Here is a 19,473-nt window from a genome sequence, read left to right as displayed (position 1 = left end):
ATTTCCGGGATTCTGGGATTCTGGAATTCAGGAATTCTGGGATGTTGGGGTTCTGGAATTAAAGATTTCAGGAAACCTGGAATTCAGAAATTCTGGGATTTTGGGATTCTGAAATTCAGAAATTCTGGGATGTTGGGGTTCTGGAATGAAAGAATTCAGGAAACCTGGAATTCTGGAGTTCTTGGATTTTGGGATTCTAGAATCCAGGAATTCTGGAATCCTGGGATTTTGGAATTCTGGAATTTTTGGATTCTGGAATTCAGGAATTCTGAGATTTTGGGGTTCTGGAATTAAAGAATTAATGAATCCCGGAATTCTGGATTTCTGGGATTTTGGGGTTCAGAAATTCAGAAATTCTGGGATTTTGGGATTCTGGAATTCTGGGATTCTGAGATTTTGGGGTTTTGGAATTCTGGCATTTCGGCCTCTCGCTGTCTCCTGCTGCCACCTCCCGGCCCCGGGATCGAACAGAATTCCCGGGAATTTCGCTCCCTGCCGGCTCGGGAGCGCGGGATGGGGCGGCAAATCCCATAAAAACCGCGAGTCCAGAAAGCGGGCAGGGTTTGGAGCTGGGACGGGGATTTTGAGGAGGATTTTGGGGCTGAAAAGGGGAAGATTTCGGGACCAGAATGATGGGATTTTGTGGGCTGGAATTAGATGGATTTTGGAGGTGGAACGGGATGGATTTTGGGGCTGGAACCGGGAGGATTTTGGGGTTGGAACCGGGAGGATTTTGGGGTTGAAACCGGGAGGATTTTGGGGTTGGAACCGGGAGGATTTTGGGGTTGAAACCGGGAGGATTTTGGGGTTGGAACCGGGAAGATTTTGGGGTTGGAACCGGGAGGATTTTGGGGTTGAAACCGGGAGGATTTTGGGGTTGAAACCGGGAGGATTTTGGGGTTGGAACCGGGAGGATTTTGGGGTTGAAACCGGGAAAATTTTGGGTTGAAACCGGGAGGATTTTGGGGTTGGAACCGGGAAGATTTTGGGGTTGAAACCGGGAGGATTTTGGGGTTGGAAACGGGAGGATTTTGGGGCTGGAACCGGGAGGATTTTGGGGTTGAAACCGGGAGGATTTTGGGGTTGGAACCTGGAGGGTTTTGGGGTTGAAACCGGGAGGATTTTGGGGTTGAAACCGGGAGGATTTTGGGGTTGGAATGAGAAGGATTTTTTGGAGTTGTAACAGGGATTTTGGGGTTGAAAAGTGCCTTTTGGGGTTGGTCATTCCTCCCCAAACCTCCCGGCCCTGCTGCTGCTGGGCTGCCCGAGCTGGGGACAGCGGAGCCACCGCGATGTCCCCAAGCGTCCGCGGCGCTCGCTGCAAAGGGAAAGCAAAACCCCTCAAAAACCCCAAAATTGCCCTCCGGGGACGACTCAAATCAGTTCCCTGCGAGATTTGGGGCTGAGAGCGCCGCGCCCCGGACACGTCCTGGTCCCCTCTGCCACAGGGGCGGCCGGGGGGTGACAGCACCCCCCGCAGCAGGAAGAGGAGGAGGAGCAGGAGAAGGGGGAGGAGGAGGAGGGAGCCGGGGCAGAGGAAGGAGCAGGGCCAGAGGAAGTCCCCGGCGGGCGCTCGCAGCCCCGAGGGGTCCCCGCTCCGCCCCGCGATGTCCCCGCGCGGGGGTCGCCGCTGTCCCCCCGCGCTGCTGGCGCTGCTGCTGGGCCTGGCCGGGAGCCGAGGTGAGGAGGGGGCGCGGGGGGACCGGGGGGGCTGCGGGAATTCGGGAATTCGGGAATTGCTGCGGGAAATTCGGGAATTGCTGCGGGGATTCAGGAATTGCTGCGGGGATTCGGGAAAAGCCGGAGCGGCGCTCGGGGGATGGAGAGGGGCTGGCTGCGGCTTTGGGGGGATTCTCCTCGCTTCTCTCAAACCCCCATTGTCCGGGCAGAGCCGGGCCGGGCCGGGCCGTGACGCGGGGCCGGTTCCCCTTCCTGGGCAGCGTTTCGGATGTGGAGTTTCCCTGAAAGTCGCGACTTCTCTGTTCCCACAGTTTCTGAACCCCGGAGCTGGGACCTTTCCCCGTTCCCAAACTCCGATCCCGCTGCCGAACCTGCCCCGTTCGTTTTCCCGGGAGTTTGGGGCAGCTGGCGGTGACCCAGGGTCTTTTTTCCCCTAAAAGCGGCGATTTTGGGGTGTGGGGAGCAGAAAACCGGCGGGATTTGGGGCATGGACTGACCCTGGAGCTTCTCCTGGCCACACCTTGGCAGATTTTGGTGTCATTTTCCTGACAGCTCCAGGATTCGCAGAATCTCAGGATTTTTGAGGTTGGGAAAGAGCTTTGAGGTCACCAGGCTGGCACCAACCCCCTCGTGGTCCCCCAAAATTCCAGAGATTTCCCGGACACCTCCAAGGATGGAGATCCAATCCTCCCCAAGCCCCTTCCACGGCCTTTTCTCTGTTCCAGGCAGAATTTTCCCCAAAATTTCCAGCCCTGGTCCTGCCCCATTTCCTGAGGATCAGACCCCAAATCCCCCCTGGGATCAGACCCCAAATCCCCCCTGGCAGACCCCAAATCCCCCCTGGGATCAGACCCCAAATCCCCCCTGGGATCAGACCCCAAATCCCCCCTGGCAGACCCCAAATCCCCCCTGGTCCCCCCTTTTCTCCAGGCTGAGCCCCCTCAGCAGAGCTGGGGACCCTCTGAACCCCCCTGGCAGCTCCGGAGCATCAGGAACAGACAATTCCCGTGTCCTGCAGGAATTCCGGCACCTGGAGCTGCGGGAAATCCCTTCCCAATCGCTCCCAGTGCCCCGGGGGAAGGAATTCCTGCATTTCCCGAATTTTCCCAATTTCCAGAGCCCCGGGTGTCCCCACACCTGCAGCTCTGCCCTGGAGCTCGCAGGAAAACTCCGGATGCAGAAAAACCGCCGGGATGGGTGGGATCAGGAGGGTGGAAAGGGAGGATTTAGGGCGGATTTGGGGTGGATTTAGGCGGATTTAGGGGCGCTGGGCCTTGCGCGGGAGCCCCCAGAGCCGCCCTGACCACACGGGGCCGCAGGAAGCGCCGTCGGCCCTCCGGATGTTCCGCGGGTTTTATTTTGGGGGCCTGCGACATCCGGGGCTGCTCTGGGGAGAGAAAACCGAAAATTGAGGGGAGAGGGGGCAGGGGGGGGAAATTCCCCCGGATTGGGGAGGGGGATCGGGCGCTGGGAGGGTGTGGGGAGAGGGGAACCCATGGAAGGGGGAACGGACCTTGAGCAGTCTGGGATAATGGAAATTTGGGATGGGGAATGGACGCAGAACCAGGCTGGGATAATGGGGAGAAAATTGAACTTTTGGGATGAGGAATGGACACAGAACCAGTTTGGGATAATGGGGAGAGAGAGGAACCCATGGAAGGGGGAACGGACCTTGAGCAGTCTGGGATAATGGAAATTTGGGATGGGATGGGGAATGGACGCAGAACCAGGTTGGGATAATGGGGAGAGAGAGGAGCCCATAGAAGGGGGAACGGACCCTGACCAGTGTGGGAAACTGAGAAAAGAGGGGAAATTTGGGATAAAAAATGGACCTTGAGCAGTCTGGGATAATGAAAATTTGGGATGGGATGGGGAACGGACGCAGAACCAGGTTGGGATAATGACGAGAAAATTGAACTTTTGGGATGAGGAATGGACACAGAACCAGTTTGGGATAATGGGGAGAGGGAGGAGCCCATAGAAGGGAGAACGGACCCTGACCAGTGTGGGAAACTGAGAAAAGAGGGGAAATTTGGGATAAAAAATGGACCTTGACCAGTTTGGGATAATGGAAATTTGGGATGGGATGGGGAATGGACGCAGAACCAGGCTGGGATAATGGGGAGAAAATTGAACTTTTGGGATGAGGAGTGGACACAGAACCAGGTTGGGATAATGGGGAGAGAGAGGAACCCATGGAAGGGGGAACGGACCTTGAGCAGTTTGGGATAATGGAAATTTGGGATGGGATGGGGAATGGACGCAGAACCAGGCTGGGATAATGGAGAGAAAATTGAACTTTTGGGTTGAGGAATGGACACAGAACCAGTTTGGGATAATGGAGAGAAAATTGAACTTTTGGGATGAGGAATGGACACAGAACCAGTTTGGGATAATGGGGAGAGAGAGGAGCCCGTAGAAGGGGGAACGGACCCTGACCAGTGTGGGAAACTGAGAAAAGAGGGGAAATTTGGGATAAAAAATGGACCTTGACCAGTCTGGGAAAATGAAAATTTGGGATGGGGAATGGACGCAGAACCAGGTTGGGATAATGGGGAGAAAATTGAACTTTTGGGATGAGGAATGGACACAGAACCAGTTTTGGATAATGGGGAGAGAGAGGAACCCATGGAAGGGGGAACGGATCTTGAGCAGTCTGGGATAATGAAAATTTTGGATGGGGAATGGACACAAAATTAGTTTGGGAAAATGGGGAGAAAATTTAACTTCTGGAATGGGGAATGCACACAAAACCAATTTTGGATAATGGGGAGAGAGAGGAACCCCTGGAATGGGGAACAGACCTTGACCAGTCTGGGATACCCAGGAAAGAGTGGAAATTTGGGATGGGGAATGGACACAGAACCAGTTTGGGACAATGTGGAGAAAATTGAACTTTTGGGATGGGGAATGGACACAGAACCAATTTGGGATAATGGGGAGAGAAGGGAAATTTTGGGAATGGGATGGGGAACAGATGCAAAACCGGTTTGGCGTGTGTGGAGAAAATGGAAATTTTGGGAATGGGATGGGGAACAGATGCAAAACCGGTTTGGCGTGTGTGGAGAAAATGGAATTTTTGGGATGGGGACGGGGAATGGGCCCTGGGGCCAGGAGTGGACGCTGCAGGGGTGGCCCCAGCAGTGACCGTGTCACCTCTGGAGCTGTGGAGCCTCTTGTGGGGTCACAGCCTCACATGGGGGTTCCCTGGCTCTGCTTTAGGATCCCCGGAATGCCGAAATCCGGCCGTGTCCCGCCCTGTGACCGAGGGAGCATCGCTGTGCCTGGTGCCGGAGAAAATCCCATTGGAGTGGACAGAGATGCACTGGAAACGGGACATTAATTCAGGAGAGCGGCTGCGGATCCTGACGGCCCCCAGGGATGGAAGCGCCTCCTATCCCAAAGGTCCTTTCCATGGGAGAGTGAAATTCCATCCGGGAAACCTCTCCCTGTGCATCTCCCCGGTTCGCAGGGATGATAACGGGGTCTATTGGGCCGAGTTCGAGAGTTCGAAAGTGATTCAATCCCGGTGCATCCGAGTGTCCGTGTGGGGTGAGTGCCTGGGTCCTTGTGTCCTTCTGTCCCTCTTTCCCCATGTCCCCATGTCCCCGTGTCCCTGTGTCCCTCTGTCCCTGTGTCCCGGTGTCCCTGTGTCCCTCTGTCCCCGTGTCCCCTGTCCCTATGTCCCTCTGTCTCTCTATCCCCATGTGTCCCTGTCCCTGTGTCCCCCTGTCCCGGTGTCCCGGTGTCCCGGTGTCCCTCTGTCCCTTTGTCCCCCTGTCCCCTTCTCTGTCCCCTCTCACCCCGCTGTCCCCGCAGATCCCGTCCCGCGGCCGGAGCTGAAATCCCAAATCCTGCAGCGGGATCGGGGCCGATGTCACCTGTCCCTGTGTCCCTGTGTCCCTGTCCCTGTGTCCCCATGTCCCTGTGTCCCTCTGTCCCCGTGTCCCCTGTCCTTCTGCCCCTCTGTCCCTCTGTCCCTCTGTCCCTCTGTCCCTCTGTCCCCCTGTCCCCCTCTCTGTCCCCTCTCACCCCGCTGTCCCCGCAGATCCCGTCCCGGAGCCGGAGCTGAAATCCCAAATCCTGCAGCGGGATCGGGGCCGATGTCACCTGTCCGTGCTCTGCTCCAGCCCCGGGAACGTCTCCTACAGCTGGGCCTGTACCGGGGATGGCCCGGAGCCGGTGCCGGAGCCGGTCCCGGAGCCGGTCCCGGGGCAGATCCCGGGGCCGATCCCGGGGCAGATCCCGGGGCAGATCCCGGGGCAGATCCCGGGGCAGATCCCGGGGCAGATCCCGGAGCCGATCCCGGGGCAGATCCCGGGGCAGATCCAGGGGCAGATCCCGGAGCCGATCCCCAACAGCCCCTCCCGGCTGCTCCGGAGCCTCCCCGCGGGCGCGGATCCCCAAATCTGCCTCTGCAACGTCAGCAACCCCGCGGGCTGGAGCGCGGCCCGCGCCGCCCTCACCTGCCCAGGTGAGCTCCCGGTGGGCCCCGGGGCGGGGCTGAGCATGCCGGGGTTTGCAGGCCAGAAATGGGGGAAAAAAATTAGGTAAAAATCGAAAATATGGAAAATATTAGGTAAAAATCAGCTGGAAAATATGGAAAATATTAGGTAAAAATCAGCTGGAAAATATTAGGTAAAAATCAAAAAATATGGAAAATGTTAACTGGAAAATATTAGGTAAAAATCAGCTGGAAAATATTAGGTAAAAATCAAAAATATGGAAAATATTAGGTAAAAATCAGCTGGAAAATATTAGGTAAAAATCTGTTGGAAAATATTAGGTAAAAATCAAAAATATGGAAAATGTTAACCGGAAAATATTAGGTAAAATCCTGCTGGAAAATAATAGATAAAAATCGGAAATATGGAAATTATTAGCGGGAAAACCTGCAGGAAAATATTAGGTAAAAATAATATATATAGACGTAAATGATATAATTTCTAATTTAATTTTTGTGTGTAATATATTTAATTTTTGTGCATGTACTCTATGTAAAATCTATACTTACATATATAAAATCAATTAATATATAAAATATATACTTACATATATAATATATGCTTATTTATATAGTACACTTATTTATATATAAATTATACTCATTTATATATATACATACTTTTTATAGATAGAAAAAATACTTATTTTTATATATAAATCCACACTTATTTTCTCATATAGCACACTTATCAATCTGTTAAAAATGGACATTCATCTCTATAAAATCTACATGTATTTTCATATAAAATATGTATTAATCTATATATCTAAATATATCTAAATATAAAAATATCTAATATATAAATATATAAATATGTATAAATATGTACATATATATCATTATACTTATTTATTATTATTTATACTTATTTATTATTATTTGTACTTATTATTTTTTAAAGCTGTATTTGTTTACATATAAAACATAAGGGTGCTTTTATACCTTTAATCCATATTTTTTTGTACATTTTTTTATCCGATAAAGGGAAAAATATCATTTTAAAGATTCGGGCAATCCTGGGATGTTTTGGGTGGGAAGGGACCCCAAACCCCAAACCCCAATTCCAGGATTCCGGGATTCTTTTCCAGAAATTTCCGGGAATTTCAGCCTCTGGGCGCTGCTGGCCGGGGCCGGGGCCGGGGCCGTGGGGCTGCTCCTGCTCCTCGTGGGCTTCTGCTGCTGGTGGAGGAAGAGGAGGAAAAACTCCCGGGAAGGTTTGTGGGGAGTGTGGGGGCAGGATCCCAAATTTGGGGGGTCTGACCCCAAACCGAGCATTGGAACACAAATTTGGGAATTCTGATCCCACACTGACCCTTGGAACCCAAATTTGGGAATTCTGACCCCAAACCAACTCTTGGAACCCCAATTTGGGAATTCTGACCCCACACTGACCCTTGGAACCCAAATTTGGGAGTTCTGACCCCAAACTGACCCTTGGAACCCAAATTTGGGAATTCCCATCCCGCACTGACTCTTGGAACCCAAATTCAGGAATTCTGGCCCCAAACTGATCTTTGGAACCCAAATTTGGGAATTCTGACCCCAAACCAAACCTTGGAACCCAAATTTGGGAATTCTCACCCCAAACTGACCTTTGGAACCCAAATTTGGAAATTCTGACCCCAAACCAACCCTTGGAACTCCATATTTGAGAATTCTGATCCCAAACTGACCCTTGGAACCCCAGTTTGGGAATTCTGACCCCACACTGACCCTTGGAACCCAAATTTGTGAATTCCCATCCCACACTGACCCTTGGAACCCAAATTTGGGAATTCTGCCCCCAAACTGACCCTTGGAACCCCAATTTGGGAATTCTGACCCCACACTGACCCTTGGAACCCAAATTTGGGAATTCTGATCCCACACTGACCCTTGGAACCCAAATTCGGGAATTCTGCCCCCAAACAGACTCTTGGAACCCAAATTTGGGAATTCTGACCCTTGGAACCCAAATTTGGGAATTCTGATCACACATGACCCTTGGAACCCATATTTGGGAATTCTGACCCCACACTGACCCTTGGAACCCAAATTTGGGAATTCTGGCCCCAAACTGATCCTTGGAACCCAAATTTGGGAATTCTGACCCCAAACTGACTCTTGGAATCCAAATTTGGGGGGTCTGACCCCAAACCAGCCCTTGGAACCCCAGTTTGGGAATTCTGATCCCACACCAACCCTTGGAACCCAAATTTGGGAATTCTGATCCCACACTGACCCTTGGAACCCAAATTTGGGAATTCTGATCCCACACTGACTCTTGGAACCCAAATTTGGGAATTCTGACCCCAAACTGACCCTTGGAACCCCAAAATCTGGGAATTCTCACCCCAAACTGACCCTTGGAACCCAAATTTGGGAATTCCCATCCTGCACTGACTCTTGGAATCCAAATTCGGGAATTCTGACCCCAAACCAACTCTTGGAACTCCATATTTGGGAATTCTGACCCCAAACCAACCCTTGGAACCCAAATTTGGGAATTCTGACCCCACACTGACCCTTGGAACCCAAATTTGTGAATTCTCATCCCGCACTGACTCTTGGAACCCAAATTCGGTAATTCCGGCCCCAAACTGACCCTTGGAACCCCAAAATCTGGGAGTTCTGACCCCAAACTGACCCTTGGAACCCAAATCTGGGAATTCTGGCCCCAAACTGACCCTTGGAACCCCAATTTGGGAATTCTGACCCCAAACTGACCCCTGGAACGCCAAAATCTGGGAATTCTCATCCCACACTGACCCTTGGAACCCAAATTTGGGAATTCTGGTCCCACACTGACCCTTGGAACCCCAAAATCTGGGAATTCTGACCCCAAACTGACCCTTGGAACCCCAGTTTGGGAATTCTGATCCCAAACTGACCCTTGGAACCCCAAATTTGGGAATTCTGACCCCAAACCGACCCTTGGAACCCAAATTTGGGAATTCTGACCCCAAACCAACCCTTGGAACCCAAATTTGGGAATTCTGGCCCCAAACTGACCCTTGGAACACAATTTGGGAGTTCTGACCCCAAACTGACCCCTGGAACGCCAAAATCTGGGAATTCTCATCCCACACTGACTCTTAGAACCCCAATTTGGGAATTCTCACCCCAAACTGACCCTTGGAACCCAAATTTGGGAATTCTGACCCCAAACCAACCCTTGGAACTCCATATTTGGGAATTCTGATCCCACACTGACCCTTGGAACCCAAATTTGGGAATTCTGATCCCACACTGACCCTTGGAACCCAAATTTGGGAATTCTGATCCCACACTGACTCTTGGAACCCAAATTTGGGAGTTCTGACCCCAAATCGACCCTTGGAACCCCAATTTGGGAATTCCGACCCCACACTGACCCTTGGAACCCCAGTTTGGGAATTCTGACCCCAAACTGACCCTTGGAACCCCAAAATCTGGGAATTCTCATCCCACACTGACCCTTGGAACCCAAATTTGGGAATTCTGACCCCAAACTGACCCTTGGAACCCAAATTTGGGAATTCTGACCCCAAACCAACTCTTGGAACCCCAATTTGGGAGTTCTGACCCCAAACTGACCCTTGGAACCGAAATTTGGGAGTTCTGACCCCAAACTGACCCTTGGAACCCAAATTTGGGAATTACCATCCCACACTGACCCTTGGAACCCAAATTTGGGAATTCTGACCCCAAACCAACCCTTGGAACTCCATATTTGGGAATTCTGACCCCAAACCAACTCTTGGAACCCAAATTTGTGAATTCTCATCCCACACTGACTCTTGGAACCCAAATTTGGGAATTCTGACCCCAAACCAACTCTTGGAACCCCAGTTTGGGAATTCTGATCCCAAACTGACCCTTGGAACCCAAATTTGGGAATTCTGGCCCCAAACTGACCCTTGGAACACAATTTTGGGAGTTCTGACCCCAAACTGACCCTTGGAACCCAAATTTGTGAATTCCCATCCCGCACTGACTTTTGGAATCCAAATTCGGGAATTCTGGCCCCAAACTGACCCTTGGAACCCCAAATTTGGGAGTTCTGGCCCCACACTGACCCTTGGAACACAATTTTGGGATTTCTGATCCCACATGACCCTTGGAACCCAAATTTGGGAATTCTGATCCCACACTGACCCTTGGAACCCAAATTTGGGAGTTCTGACCCCAAATCGACCCTTGGAACTGAAATTTGTGAATTCTGATCCCACACTGACCCTTGGAACTCCAAAATTTGGGAATTCTGACCCCAAACTGACCCTTGGAACCCAAATTTGTGAATTCCCATCCCGCACTGACTCTTGGAACCCAAATTCAGGAATTCTGGCCCCAAACTGACCCTTGGAACTCCATATTCGGGAATTCTGGCCCCAAACCAACTCTTGGAACCCAAATTTTGGAATTCTGACCCCACAGGAACCCCCGGAACCGCCCCGGAGCAGGAGCTGACCGTCTACGCCACGGTGGGAGAGAAGAAACCCCGCCAGGACCCCGTGAGTGCCGGGATTGTCCCTTCCCACCCCAAAATCTGGGAATTTTGGGGTCGGACAAACCCCCCAAGGTCACCGAGTCCACCCTGGGGCCGACCCCAGCCTGGTCACTCGGTGTCCGGTCACTCCTCGGACACTCCCAAACCTTGGGCAGCTCCACGGCCTGACCACGCTGCCCATGGGGAAATTCACTCCAGGTGGGAATTTTGGGAACTCCAAGTTGATCGTTTTAACCATTTCTGGCTTTTTTTTGTGTCCCCAGGCCAGGACGGGCGAGGCCACCCAGGAAGGAGCCACCATCTACGCTGTGGTCACTCCCAGGACAGTGGTAGGGTCATTCCCACGGGATCCCCAGGCTGGATCCAGTTTTTATCCTGAATTTCCCATTTTTATCCTGAAATTTCCCGTGTTTTACCCCTAAAATTTCCCATTTTTTATTCCCAAAAGTTCCCATTTTTATCCCTAAAATTTCCCATCCTTTATCCCCAAAATTTCTCATTTTTTATCCCCAAAATCTCCCATTTTTATCCCCAAAATTTCCCATTTTTTATCCCAAATTTTTCCCATCTTTATTCCCAAAATTTCCCATTTTTTATCCCCAAAATCTCCCATCTTTATCCCCAAAATTTCCCATATTTTATCCCCAAAATTTCCCATTGTTAATCCCTAAAATTTCCCATTTTTATCCCCAAAATTTCCCATTTTTATCCCAAATTTTTCCCATCTTTATTCCCAAAATTTCCCATTTTTTATCCCCAAAAGTTCCCATTTTTAATCCCCAAACTTTCCCATTTTTATCCCTAAAATTTCCCATTTTTAATCCCCAAAATTTCCCATTTTTAATCCCCAAAATTTCCCATTGTTAATCCCTAAAATTTCCCATTTTTAATCCCCAAACTTTCCCATTTTTATCCCCAAAATCTCCCATGTTTATCCCAAAATTTCTCATTTTTTGCACATCCTGACCCTTTTTCCCTGCAGGAGCACCCCAGGCACTATGAGGAACCCGTGAATTTCACCATTTACTCCACGGTCCAGTTCGACCACAGGGTGAGGCTGCCCTGGAGTGTCCCCAAGCCTTGGGGACACCGAATCCGTGTCCTTTTGGGGACACCGAATCCGTGTCCTTTTGGGGACACCGAATCCGTGTCCTTTTGGGGACACCGAATCCGTGTCCCCCGAGATTTTGGGATCCCGCTTTTCCCAACGGGAATTTTCCCCCTTTTTTCCCCATAGCCTTCATCCATCAAGAGGAAGAGGCTGGACCGATCTTTGGTCTCCACCGCCTACCTGGAGGTAATGGAGAATCCATCGGGTTTTTAGGGATCCAAAAAATCCCCAAAATGCCCCAAAATGCCCCAAATCCCGTTCATTTCCTTGCAGGATAATGGGGGTTACAGGCGCTTGGGCTTCCCAAATCCCGCCGGCCACCAGCGCCCCTGAAACCCCGGAATTCCCATCCCGGTGGAATTCTCCTCCTGGAAACTCCAACAGCAACCGGGATCCATGGAACGGAAATATCCAGAAATATCCAGAAATATCCAGAAATATCCAGAAATATCCAGAAATATCCAGAAATATCCAGAAATTCGGGGTTTTCCCCCCAAGATTCAACCCCCGGCTGCGCCTCGGAGCGAAGATTTGGGGATGGAAAAGTCCGGAAGGGATGGATTTGGGATTGGGCAGGATGGGAATTCTGTGGGGTTTTTAGCATTTGGAAATTTGAGAATTCTTTATTTTTTTCATTTTCTTGGTGAAGATCATGAAGAGGTTTGGGTTCACCAATCCGAGTTTTTGGCCAACGCACCAATTTTGGGGTGGGTTTGGTGCTGGCGCTCACTGGAGTTTTTTGCTCGTTTCCCGCCGAGGGATCTGGATTGGGAGGAGGAGGAGGAGGAGGGCAAAAAAAGGCTCAAAACTTTAAAAGGTTATAAAAAAATCTTTATTAATTGAGTTAAAAATAATAAGAAAATCACAATAAACCTTTGGATTGCTTATTCCCCAGCCCCTCACCACCGTTTTTTCTTTCCCACTGTCAGCGTAAAGAGGCAAAAGTTGGGACTTTCAGTCAATTTATAAACTCAAAATATCCTTTCTTCATTCTCTTGGGTAGACGAGTCTCTCCTGCCATGCCATGGAGACGTCTCCACAAGAAACCATTATTTCCTGGCTTTTAATTTTAATTTTAATTTTAATTTTAATTTTAATTTTAATTTTAATTGTAATTTCCATGAAACAAACAAAGTCCATTGTGAGACAGCCATGGTTGTGTGGTCCGGCCGTGAGGATTTTGGCCGGACAATCTCGGCCTGGTGGTCACTCTGGATTTTGGGGCCACCTCCAATGCTGGCCCCATGGCCAGTCCTGGTGGCCCCACGCCAACCTGGCCACGTGGGGCTGGTCAGTAACCCATCCCCAGGCCAGAGGAAAAAGAGCTTTTTTAGGCCTTTGTTGGTTTTTCAAAAATCTGATTTTCCACAGAGGCGTGGTCAGCTCCTCCCCATGGTGTCAATCTGCAAATCCAGCCAGGTGATTGGCTCTTCAGACCTCACCAGCGGATTGGCTCCGCCCCACAGGGAACCAATCCCTGGGCTCTCCTCCAGCTAAAAACCTGTCAAGATAAAGTCAGGAGAACCCCAAATCCACCCCAATTCAGCCCCAAATCTGCCCAAACTCTGCCCCAAATCAGCCCCAAATCTATCCCAAATCAGAACCCCAAATCCACCTAAAATCAGCCCCAAATCTGCCCCAAATCTGCCCCAAATCCACCTCAAATCAGCACCAAATCTGCCCCAAATCCACCTCAAATCAGCCCCAAATCCACCTCAAATCAGAACCCCAAATCCACCTCAAATCAGCCCCAAATCCACCTCAAATCAGAACCCCAAATCCACCTCAAATCAGCACCAAATCTGCCCCAAATCCACCCAAATCAGCCCCAAATCCGCCCCAAATCCGCCCCAAATCCATCCCACCCTGGCTCTGTCCCCCTCCCAGGTCCCACCTCCGGCTCCCCAGGGCTCCAGGGATGGTTTTCCACGCTCACCTCTGGATTTACAGTAGGACACGAGGAAAATCGATAAAAGCGACGCGATTTCAACGCCGGCCACAACGCCGATCCTGATCCAGCTGCCGGAGTGGGCGCCTGGAAAAGGGAGAAGATCCCGAAATGAATCTGGCTCTTCCTGGCGTTGGGGCAGAGGGGATTTGGCCTCGAATCCCACCCTGATCCCTCATTCCGGGGAATCTCGCTCCAAGCCAGGGCAGAGGCGGTGCTGGATGAGGACAAGTGGCTTAAGAATCCCAGAATCTCCAAATGCTATAGTTCCAAATTCCCAAATTCCCAAATCCCTAAATCTCCAAATTCCCAAATCCCACAGTTGTTGGGTCAGTTGGGAACTCTGGAGATGTCCCAGCTCTGTCAGGACGGGGTCACCCAGAGCAGGGGACACAGGGACAAGGCCAGGGTGGGTTTGGGGTGGTTCCAGAAGGGACACTCCATGGGAAGAGGTTCTCAAACAAAGGTGGAACTTCTTGGGGTTGAGTTTGTGGCCACCACTCCTTGTCTTGTTCCTGGGAAGAGCCTGGACATTCCCAGGAAAGGGATTTTGGGAGGAGCTGGAGGGTGCTGGGCTCGGGCTCCCCAATCGCCCTTCCTGGCCGGAGAGGTATCTGGGGACACTTGGGGAGATTTGGGGACACTCAGGGACACTTGGGAACACTCAGGGGTGTAGCTGCACATTGACCGGGGTGTCAGCTTACCTGGGCTGGGAGAGTGCGTGGTGATTGCTGTTGAAGGGAGAGAACAGGGACAGGGGTCAGAGCTTCCCTCTGCATCTGAGCCACCGCTCCAGGGAGAGCCAGAGCCCATCCCAGCCCCAAATCCCAGCTTTTCCTGCTCTCAGGGATCGGGATCAGCCCATCCCAACCTCAATATTTCCATCTCATCCCAACCCCAAATCCAACTTTCCCATGGCTCCCTGAGATTTGGGATCAGCTCATCCCAACCCCAACATTCCTGTGTTTCTCAGGAGATCGGGATCAGCCCATCCCAGCCCCAAATCCCAGCTTTTCCTGCTCTCAGGGATCGGGATCAGCCCATCCCAACCTCAACATTTCCATCTCATCTCATCCCGAAATCCCAATGTTCCCATGGCTCTCAGGGATCGGGATCAGCCCATCCCAACCCCAAATCCCAGCTTTTCCTGCTCTCAGGGATCGGGATCAGCCCATCCCAACCCCAACATTCCCATGTTCCTCAGGAGATCGGGATCAGCCCATCCCAACCTCAACGTTTCCATCTCATCCCAACCCCAAATCCAACTTTCCCATGGCTCCCTGGGAATTGGGATCAGCCCATCCCAAACCCAACCTTCCCGTGTTCCTCAGGGGATCAGGATCACCTCATCACAATCCCAAATCCCAGATTTTCCTGCTCTCAGGAATCAGGATCAGCCCACCCCACCTTTCCCCACCTGTCCCCGGCTCTCACCTGCACAGAGCTGCCCCAGGTTGGTGACGGTGACGTTCCTGCTGCTGACGGGGTTCCGTGCCGTGCACGTCACCGTCTCCAGCCCATCCTGGGATGTTTTCCTCACCAGCAGCACCACGGAGCTCCCGTCCCACGTCCGACCCGCCACCCTCCAGGTGTAGGAGCTCCCGTCCATGTCCTGATCCCACACCCTCCAGGTGTAGGAGACGCTCCCAAAGCCGGTGCCGGATGCGGAGCAGCGCAGGGAGGAGCTGCAGCTCCCGTCCGAGCAGTTCTGGGCCTCGCAGGTCACCGTGGGCTCTGCCAGCTCCCCTGCGGGCACCACGGTATCAGAAACCTCTCTTTTAGTGTGAAAAACCCCAAAACAGCACTGAAAGCACCCCAAAACAGCACTAACAGCACCTACTGAACACCTGCAGGGTGAAGGTGGATCTTTTTTCATCAATGACTACAGAGTAGGTCCCGGCATCCTCCATCCTCAGCTGGGAGATGGTGAGCGCGCGGCCTCCCTTGGAGGCAGCAAAACGGGTTTCGAATTCTTCTTTATAAAATAGGGGTCGAGGAGGATCCTCAAATACCACAGTCATTATGGGATCATTCCCAAAAAACCAGAATGCTACATTTCTGTCTGGATTGTAGGTGCGGAAGGTCACGGACTTGCCCAGGACCCCGATCACCTCCGTGGTGTCGCTGGCGCTCACTGGGGAGAGAAAATGGGGAGAGAACTTGAGATGGGGGTGGGATGGAGGTGGGGGGAATGGAGGATGAAGGTGGGCTCAGGGTGGGATGGAGGTCAGTTGAAGAAGGGTTGAACAGATCAAGGGATAAAGATGGGATGAAAAGCTGGAACGAAGGAGGGATCAAGGTGGGATGGAGAGATGAAGGTGGGCTGAAGGTGGGCTGGAGGTGGGTGAAGCTGGGGTGAAGGAGTGCTGAGCATGGGCTGAAGTTGGGATGAAAAGGGGAAATGAAGGTGGCATGAAAAGCTGGGATCATGGTGGGACCAAGGATGGATGAAGTTGCTGAACCCAGAGGATGAAGCCCATCAGGCCTGGGGGTGTTTGAAGGTCATGGGGGGTTCATGGAAGGGTCCCTGGGTGAAGGAAGAGCACAAGGGCACCCCAAGGCTGAGCCTGGAGAGGAACTGAAAGGGAAAGGAGAACAAGGAGTTGGAGACAGCCTGGCCTGGACACTGCCAGGGGTGCGTGGGACAGCTCCACCACGGCTTCTCCAGGCTGACCACTCCCTGTGGCCACAGGAAACGGCCTCTGTGAAACTGTGGACTGGCTCCAACAGTTCCATGAGCTTCTCATGCTGGGGGCACCAGACCTGGTGGGATCTGGAGATTCCAGACTGGATCTCACCATTCCAGGTGGGATCTCACCATTCCAGGTGGGATCTCACCATTCCAGGTGAATTCCCACATTCCAGCAATGAGAACCCTCCACACTCCTTTGGGTGCAGCCCAGGACAAGGTCCAGGATCCCTCTGGACCCATCCCTTCCCTCCAGTGGCCCCACCATGGTGGGTGACCTTGGGTCACCAATTTGAGGAGGAAGGAGCTGTTTTTGTTATTTTCGCAACTTCCCATTTCCAATGAACCGTGCCACCCCATTTATACCAGGAATGGAGTTTTCTCCTTCCCAGTTTTCCTAACAGGGACCTGATCCTGGCCCAGCCCCCAGGACAGGCTCAGCACCAGCCTCAGCCACCCCTGGGACATGGACAGGGGAGCCCGTGGAAGGAAAAAGCTGCTGGAGGAGATAAACCCGCAGGAATAACGAAACCACGGAATGGTTCACACGATAAACACCCTCAGAGCGGGGAAGGGCTGAACCTTGCCCAATTTCCCTCTTTTCAGCCAAAAACACCCCAAGATGAGACCCCCAAAAACAGGGAGGCAACGTGGAGAGGAGCAGGAGCTGAAGGCAGAGCCGGATGTCTGGAGAACATCTGGAGCAGAGGCTGGGCCAGAGAGGGACACCAGAGAGGGACACCAGAGATGGACACCAGAGATGGACAGAGAAATGGGCACCAGAGATGGACACCAGAGATGGACACCAGAGATGGACACCAGAGAGGGACACCAGAGATGGACACCAGAGATGGACACCAGAGAGGGACACCAGAGATGGACACCAGAGATGGACACCAGAGAGGGACAGAGATGGACACCAGAGATGGACACCAGAGAGGGACACAGAGATGGGCACAGAGATGGACACAGAGATGGACACCAGAGAGGGACACAGAGATGGACACAGAGATGGACACCAGGGATGGACAGAGATGGACACCAGAGATGGACACAGAGATGGACACAAAGATGAGCACCAGAGATAGGCACAGAGATGGGCACCAGGGATGGACAGCAGGGATGGACACCAGGGATGGACACCAGAGAGGGACACCAGGGATGGACACCAGAGAGGGACACCAGAGGTGGACACAGAGATGGACACAGAGATGGACACAGAGATGGACACCAGGGATGGACACGGAGATGGACACAGAGATGGACACGGAGATAAACACCAGAGATGGACACGGAGATGGACATCAGCCCTCTAGCAGCAAGAGCTCCATGGCAGCCCTGGATCCCAACACGGGGCACAAATCCACCCCGTGGAGCTGCTCTGGTGTTCCCACACCTCCCCGCTCTCCCCTGACCCCAAAAACCCCAAAACCACCCCAAAATCTCCTTCCCAGGGGACAAGGAGCACCCGGCACTCACTGGTTTGGTGGAGCAGCATGAAGGTGATGAGATGAGGGATCCAAAACATGTCCATGGATGTCCAGAAATTGAGCAGATTTTGAGGCACCAACAGGCAAAAATTTGAGCCAGAAGGAGGAAGAAGAAGGAAGAAGTGCCCTTGTGGCCTTTCAGCATAGAGGTGGAGGGGAGGTGGCTTTGGATGTGGTTTGTGACGAAAATGAAACATCAAGGAGGGGCAATTCACGCTCACACGGAAACCTGAGGTGTTTAAAAAAAATCACTGTTTTCAAGGAAAAAGGAGGAAACTCGAGGTGTTTAAAACAGAGCCCAACCCCGTTCCCGAGGAAAGATGAGGGTGGGACCAAGAGTGTCACCGTGGACAGTGTGACAAACAGCTCGGGTGCTCCGTGGGGACCAGCCTGGAGATAACGTCATGGTGCCCATGGAATTGGTGCCCATGGAATTGGTGCCCATGGATTGGGGCCTCCAGGGCACCCCTGAGGAGCGAGGCTGAGCCCAAATCATGGAATGGTTTGGGTGGGAAGGGGCCTTGAAGCTCATCCCGTGGGCAGGGACAGGTCCCACCAGCCCAGGCTGCTCCAAGCCCTGTCCAGCCTGGCCTTGGAAACTCCCAGGGATGGAGAATCCATGGGACAACCTCAGTGAGGGAAAGATTGATCCCTGAAATCCCATCTAAAGCAGCCCATGGAATCCTGGAATGGTTTGGGATGGAAAGGAACCTAAAATCCCAAAAATTCCCACCCCAGTTCCATGGGCAGGGTCCTTCCCCTATCCCAGGTGGGTCCAGCCAGGCCTTGGACACTTCCAAGGATGGGGAGTCCATGGAACCACCTGGGCCATGGGCAGATTGATCCCTAAAATCCCATCTAAAATCCCTAAAATTCCATTCCACGGAATCCTGGAATGGTTTGGGATGGAAAGGAACCTGAAATCCCAAAAATTCCCACCCCAGTTCCATGGGCAGGGTCCTCCCCTTATTCCAGGTGGGTCCAGCCTGGCCTTGGACACTTCCAAGGATGGGAAGTCCATGGAATCACCTGGGCCATGGGCAGATTGATCCCTAAAATCCAGTCTAAACCAGCCCATGGAATCCTGGATGGAATGGTTGGGATGGAATGGTTTGGGATGGAAAGGAACCTGAAATCCCAAAAATTCCACCCCAGTTCCATGGGCAGGGTCCTTCCCCTATCCCAGGTGGGTCCAGCCTGGCCTTGGACACTTCCAGGGATGGGGAATCCATGGAATCACCTGGGACCCTCACAGGGAACAATTCCGCCCCAAAATCCCACCCAAATTCCCCCCCGTCCCCCTGACCCCATTCCCCCTTTTCTGAGGAAAATTCTCCTTCCATTTTTCCTGAAGCCCCTCAGGTCCTGCAAGGCCACAGTGAGGTCACCCCAGAACTTCTCCTCTCCAGCTGAACAGATGAAATTTTTGGGCTTGGAAAATGCGCAGCCCCGTTTTCCCAGGATTTTGGGGCAGCTGGTGGTGACCCGGAGTCTTTTTTTCCCCTAAAAGCAGCGATTTTGGGGTGTGGGGAGCAGAAAACCAGCGGGGTTTGGGAGATGGATCGCAGCTCCAGCCCCTC

The 19,473-nt window shown here is 52.1% G+C and overlaps 2 protein-coding genes across 13 annotated transcripts; one reads left to right on the top strand and one right to left on the bottom strand.

The window, feature by feature from the left end:
* Window positions 1-1,522: 1,522 nt before the first annotated feature.
* Window positions 1,523-12,622, top strand: LOC102072693 (natural killer cell receptor 2B4-like). 12 transcript variants are annotated; one of them, XM_074529521.1, is made up of 11 exons: window positions 1,523-1,680; window positions 4,903-5,232; window positions 5,729-5,862; window positions 5,959-5,978; window positions 6,039-6,154; window positions 7,276-7,401; window positions 10,583-10,659; window positions 10,919-10,984; window positions 11,638-11,706; window positions 11,893-11,952; window positions 12,040-12,622. In XM_074529521.1, the coding sequence occupies exons 1-11, from the start codon at window positions 1,608-1,610 to the stop codon at window positions 12,097-12,099; spliced, it is 1,131 nt and encodes a 376-aa protein (XP_074385622.1). In that variant the 5' UTR covers window positions 1,523-1,607; the 3' UTR covers window positions 12,100-12,622. The 12 variants fall into 12 exon arrangements, with proteins under 12 accessions (XP_074385622.1, XP_074385621.1, XP_074385620.1 ...); XM_074529520.1 differs by having other exon boundaries at window positions 5,935-5,978; XM_074529519.1 differs by having other exon boundaries at window positions 5,923-5,978.
* On the bottom strand, window positions 12,582-18,064 carry LOC141725587 (SLAM family member 9-like). Its single transcript, XM_074529522.1, has 6 exons — window positions 17,883-18,064; window positions 15,555-15,848; window positions 15,149-15,460; window positions 14,419-14,445; window positions 13,703-13,801; window positions 12,582-13,267 (listed from the first exon to the last, which is right to left on the bottom strand). Exons 1-6 carry the CDS (start codon window positions 17,935-17,937, stop codon window positions 13,260-13,262), a joined length of 795 nt encoding a protein of 264 aa, XP_074385623.1. The 5' UTR covers window positions 17,938-18,064; the 3' UTR covers window positions 12,582-13,259.
* Between the last annotated feature and the right edge of the window lie 1,409 nt (window positions 18,065-19,473).

This window comes from Zonotrichia albicollis, chromosome 30 (genome assembly GCF_047830755.1).
Source record: "Zonotrichia albicollis isolate bZonAlb1 chromosome 30, bZonAlb1.hap1, whole genome shotgun sequence".
Classification (NCBI taxonomy): domain Eukaryota; kingdom Metazoa; phylum Chordata; class Aves; order Passeriformes; family Passerellidae; genus Zonotrichia; species Zonotrichia albicollis.
This window is presented reverse-complemented; position numbering and strand designations above follow the sequence as displayed.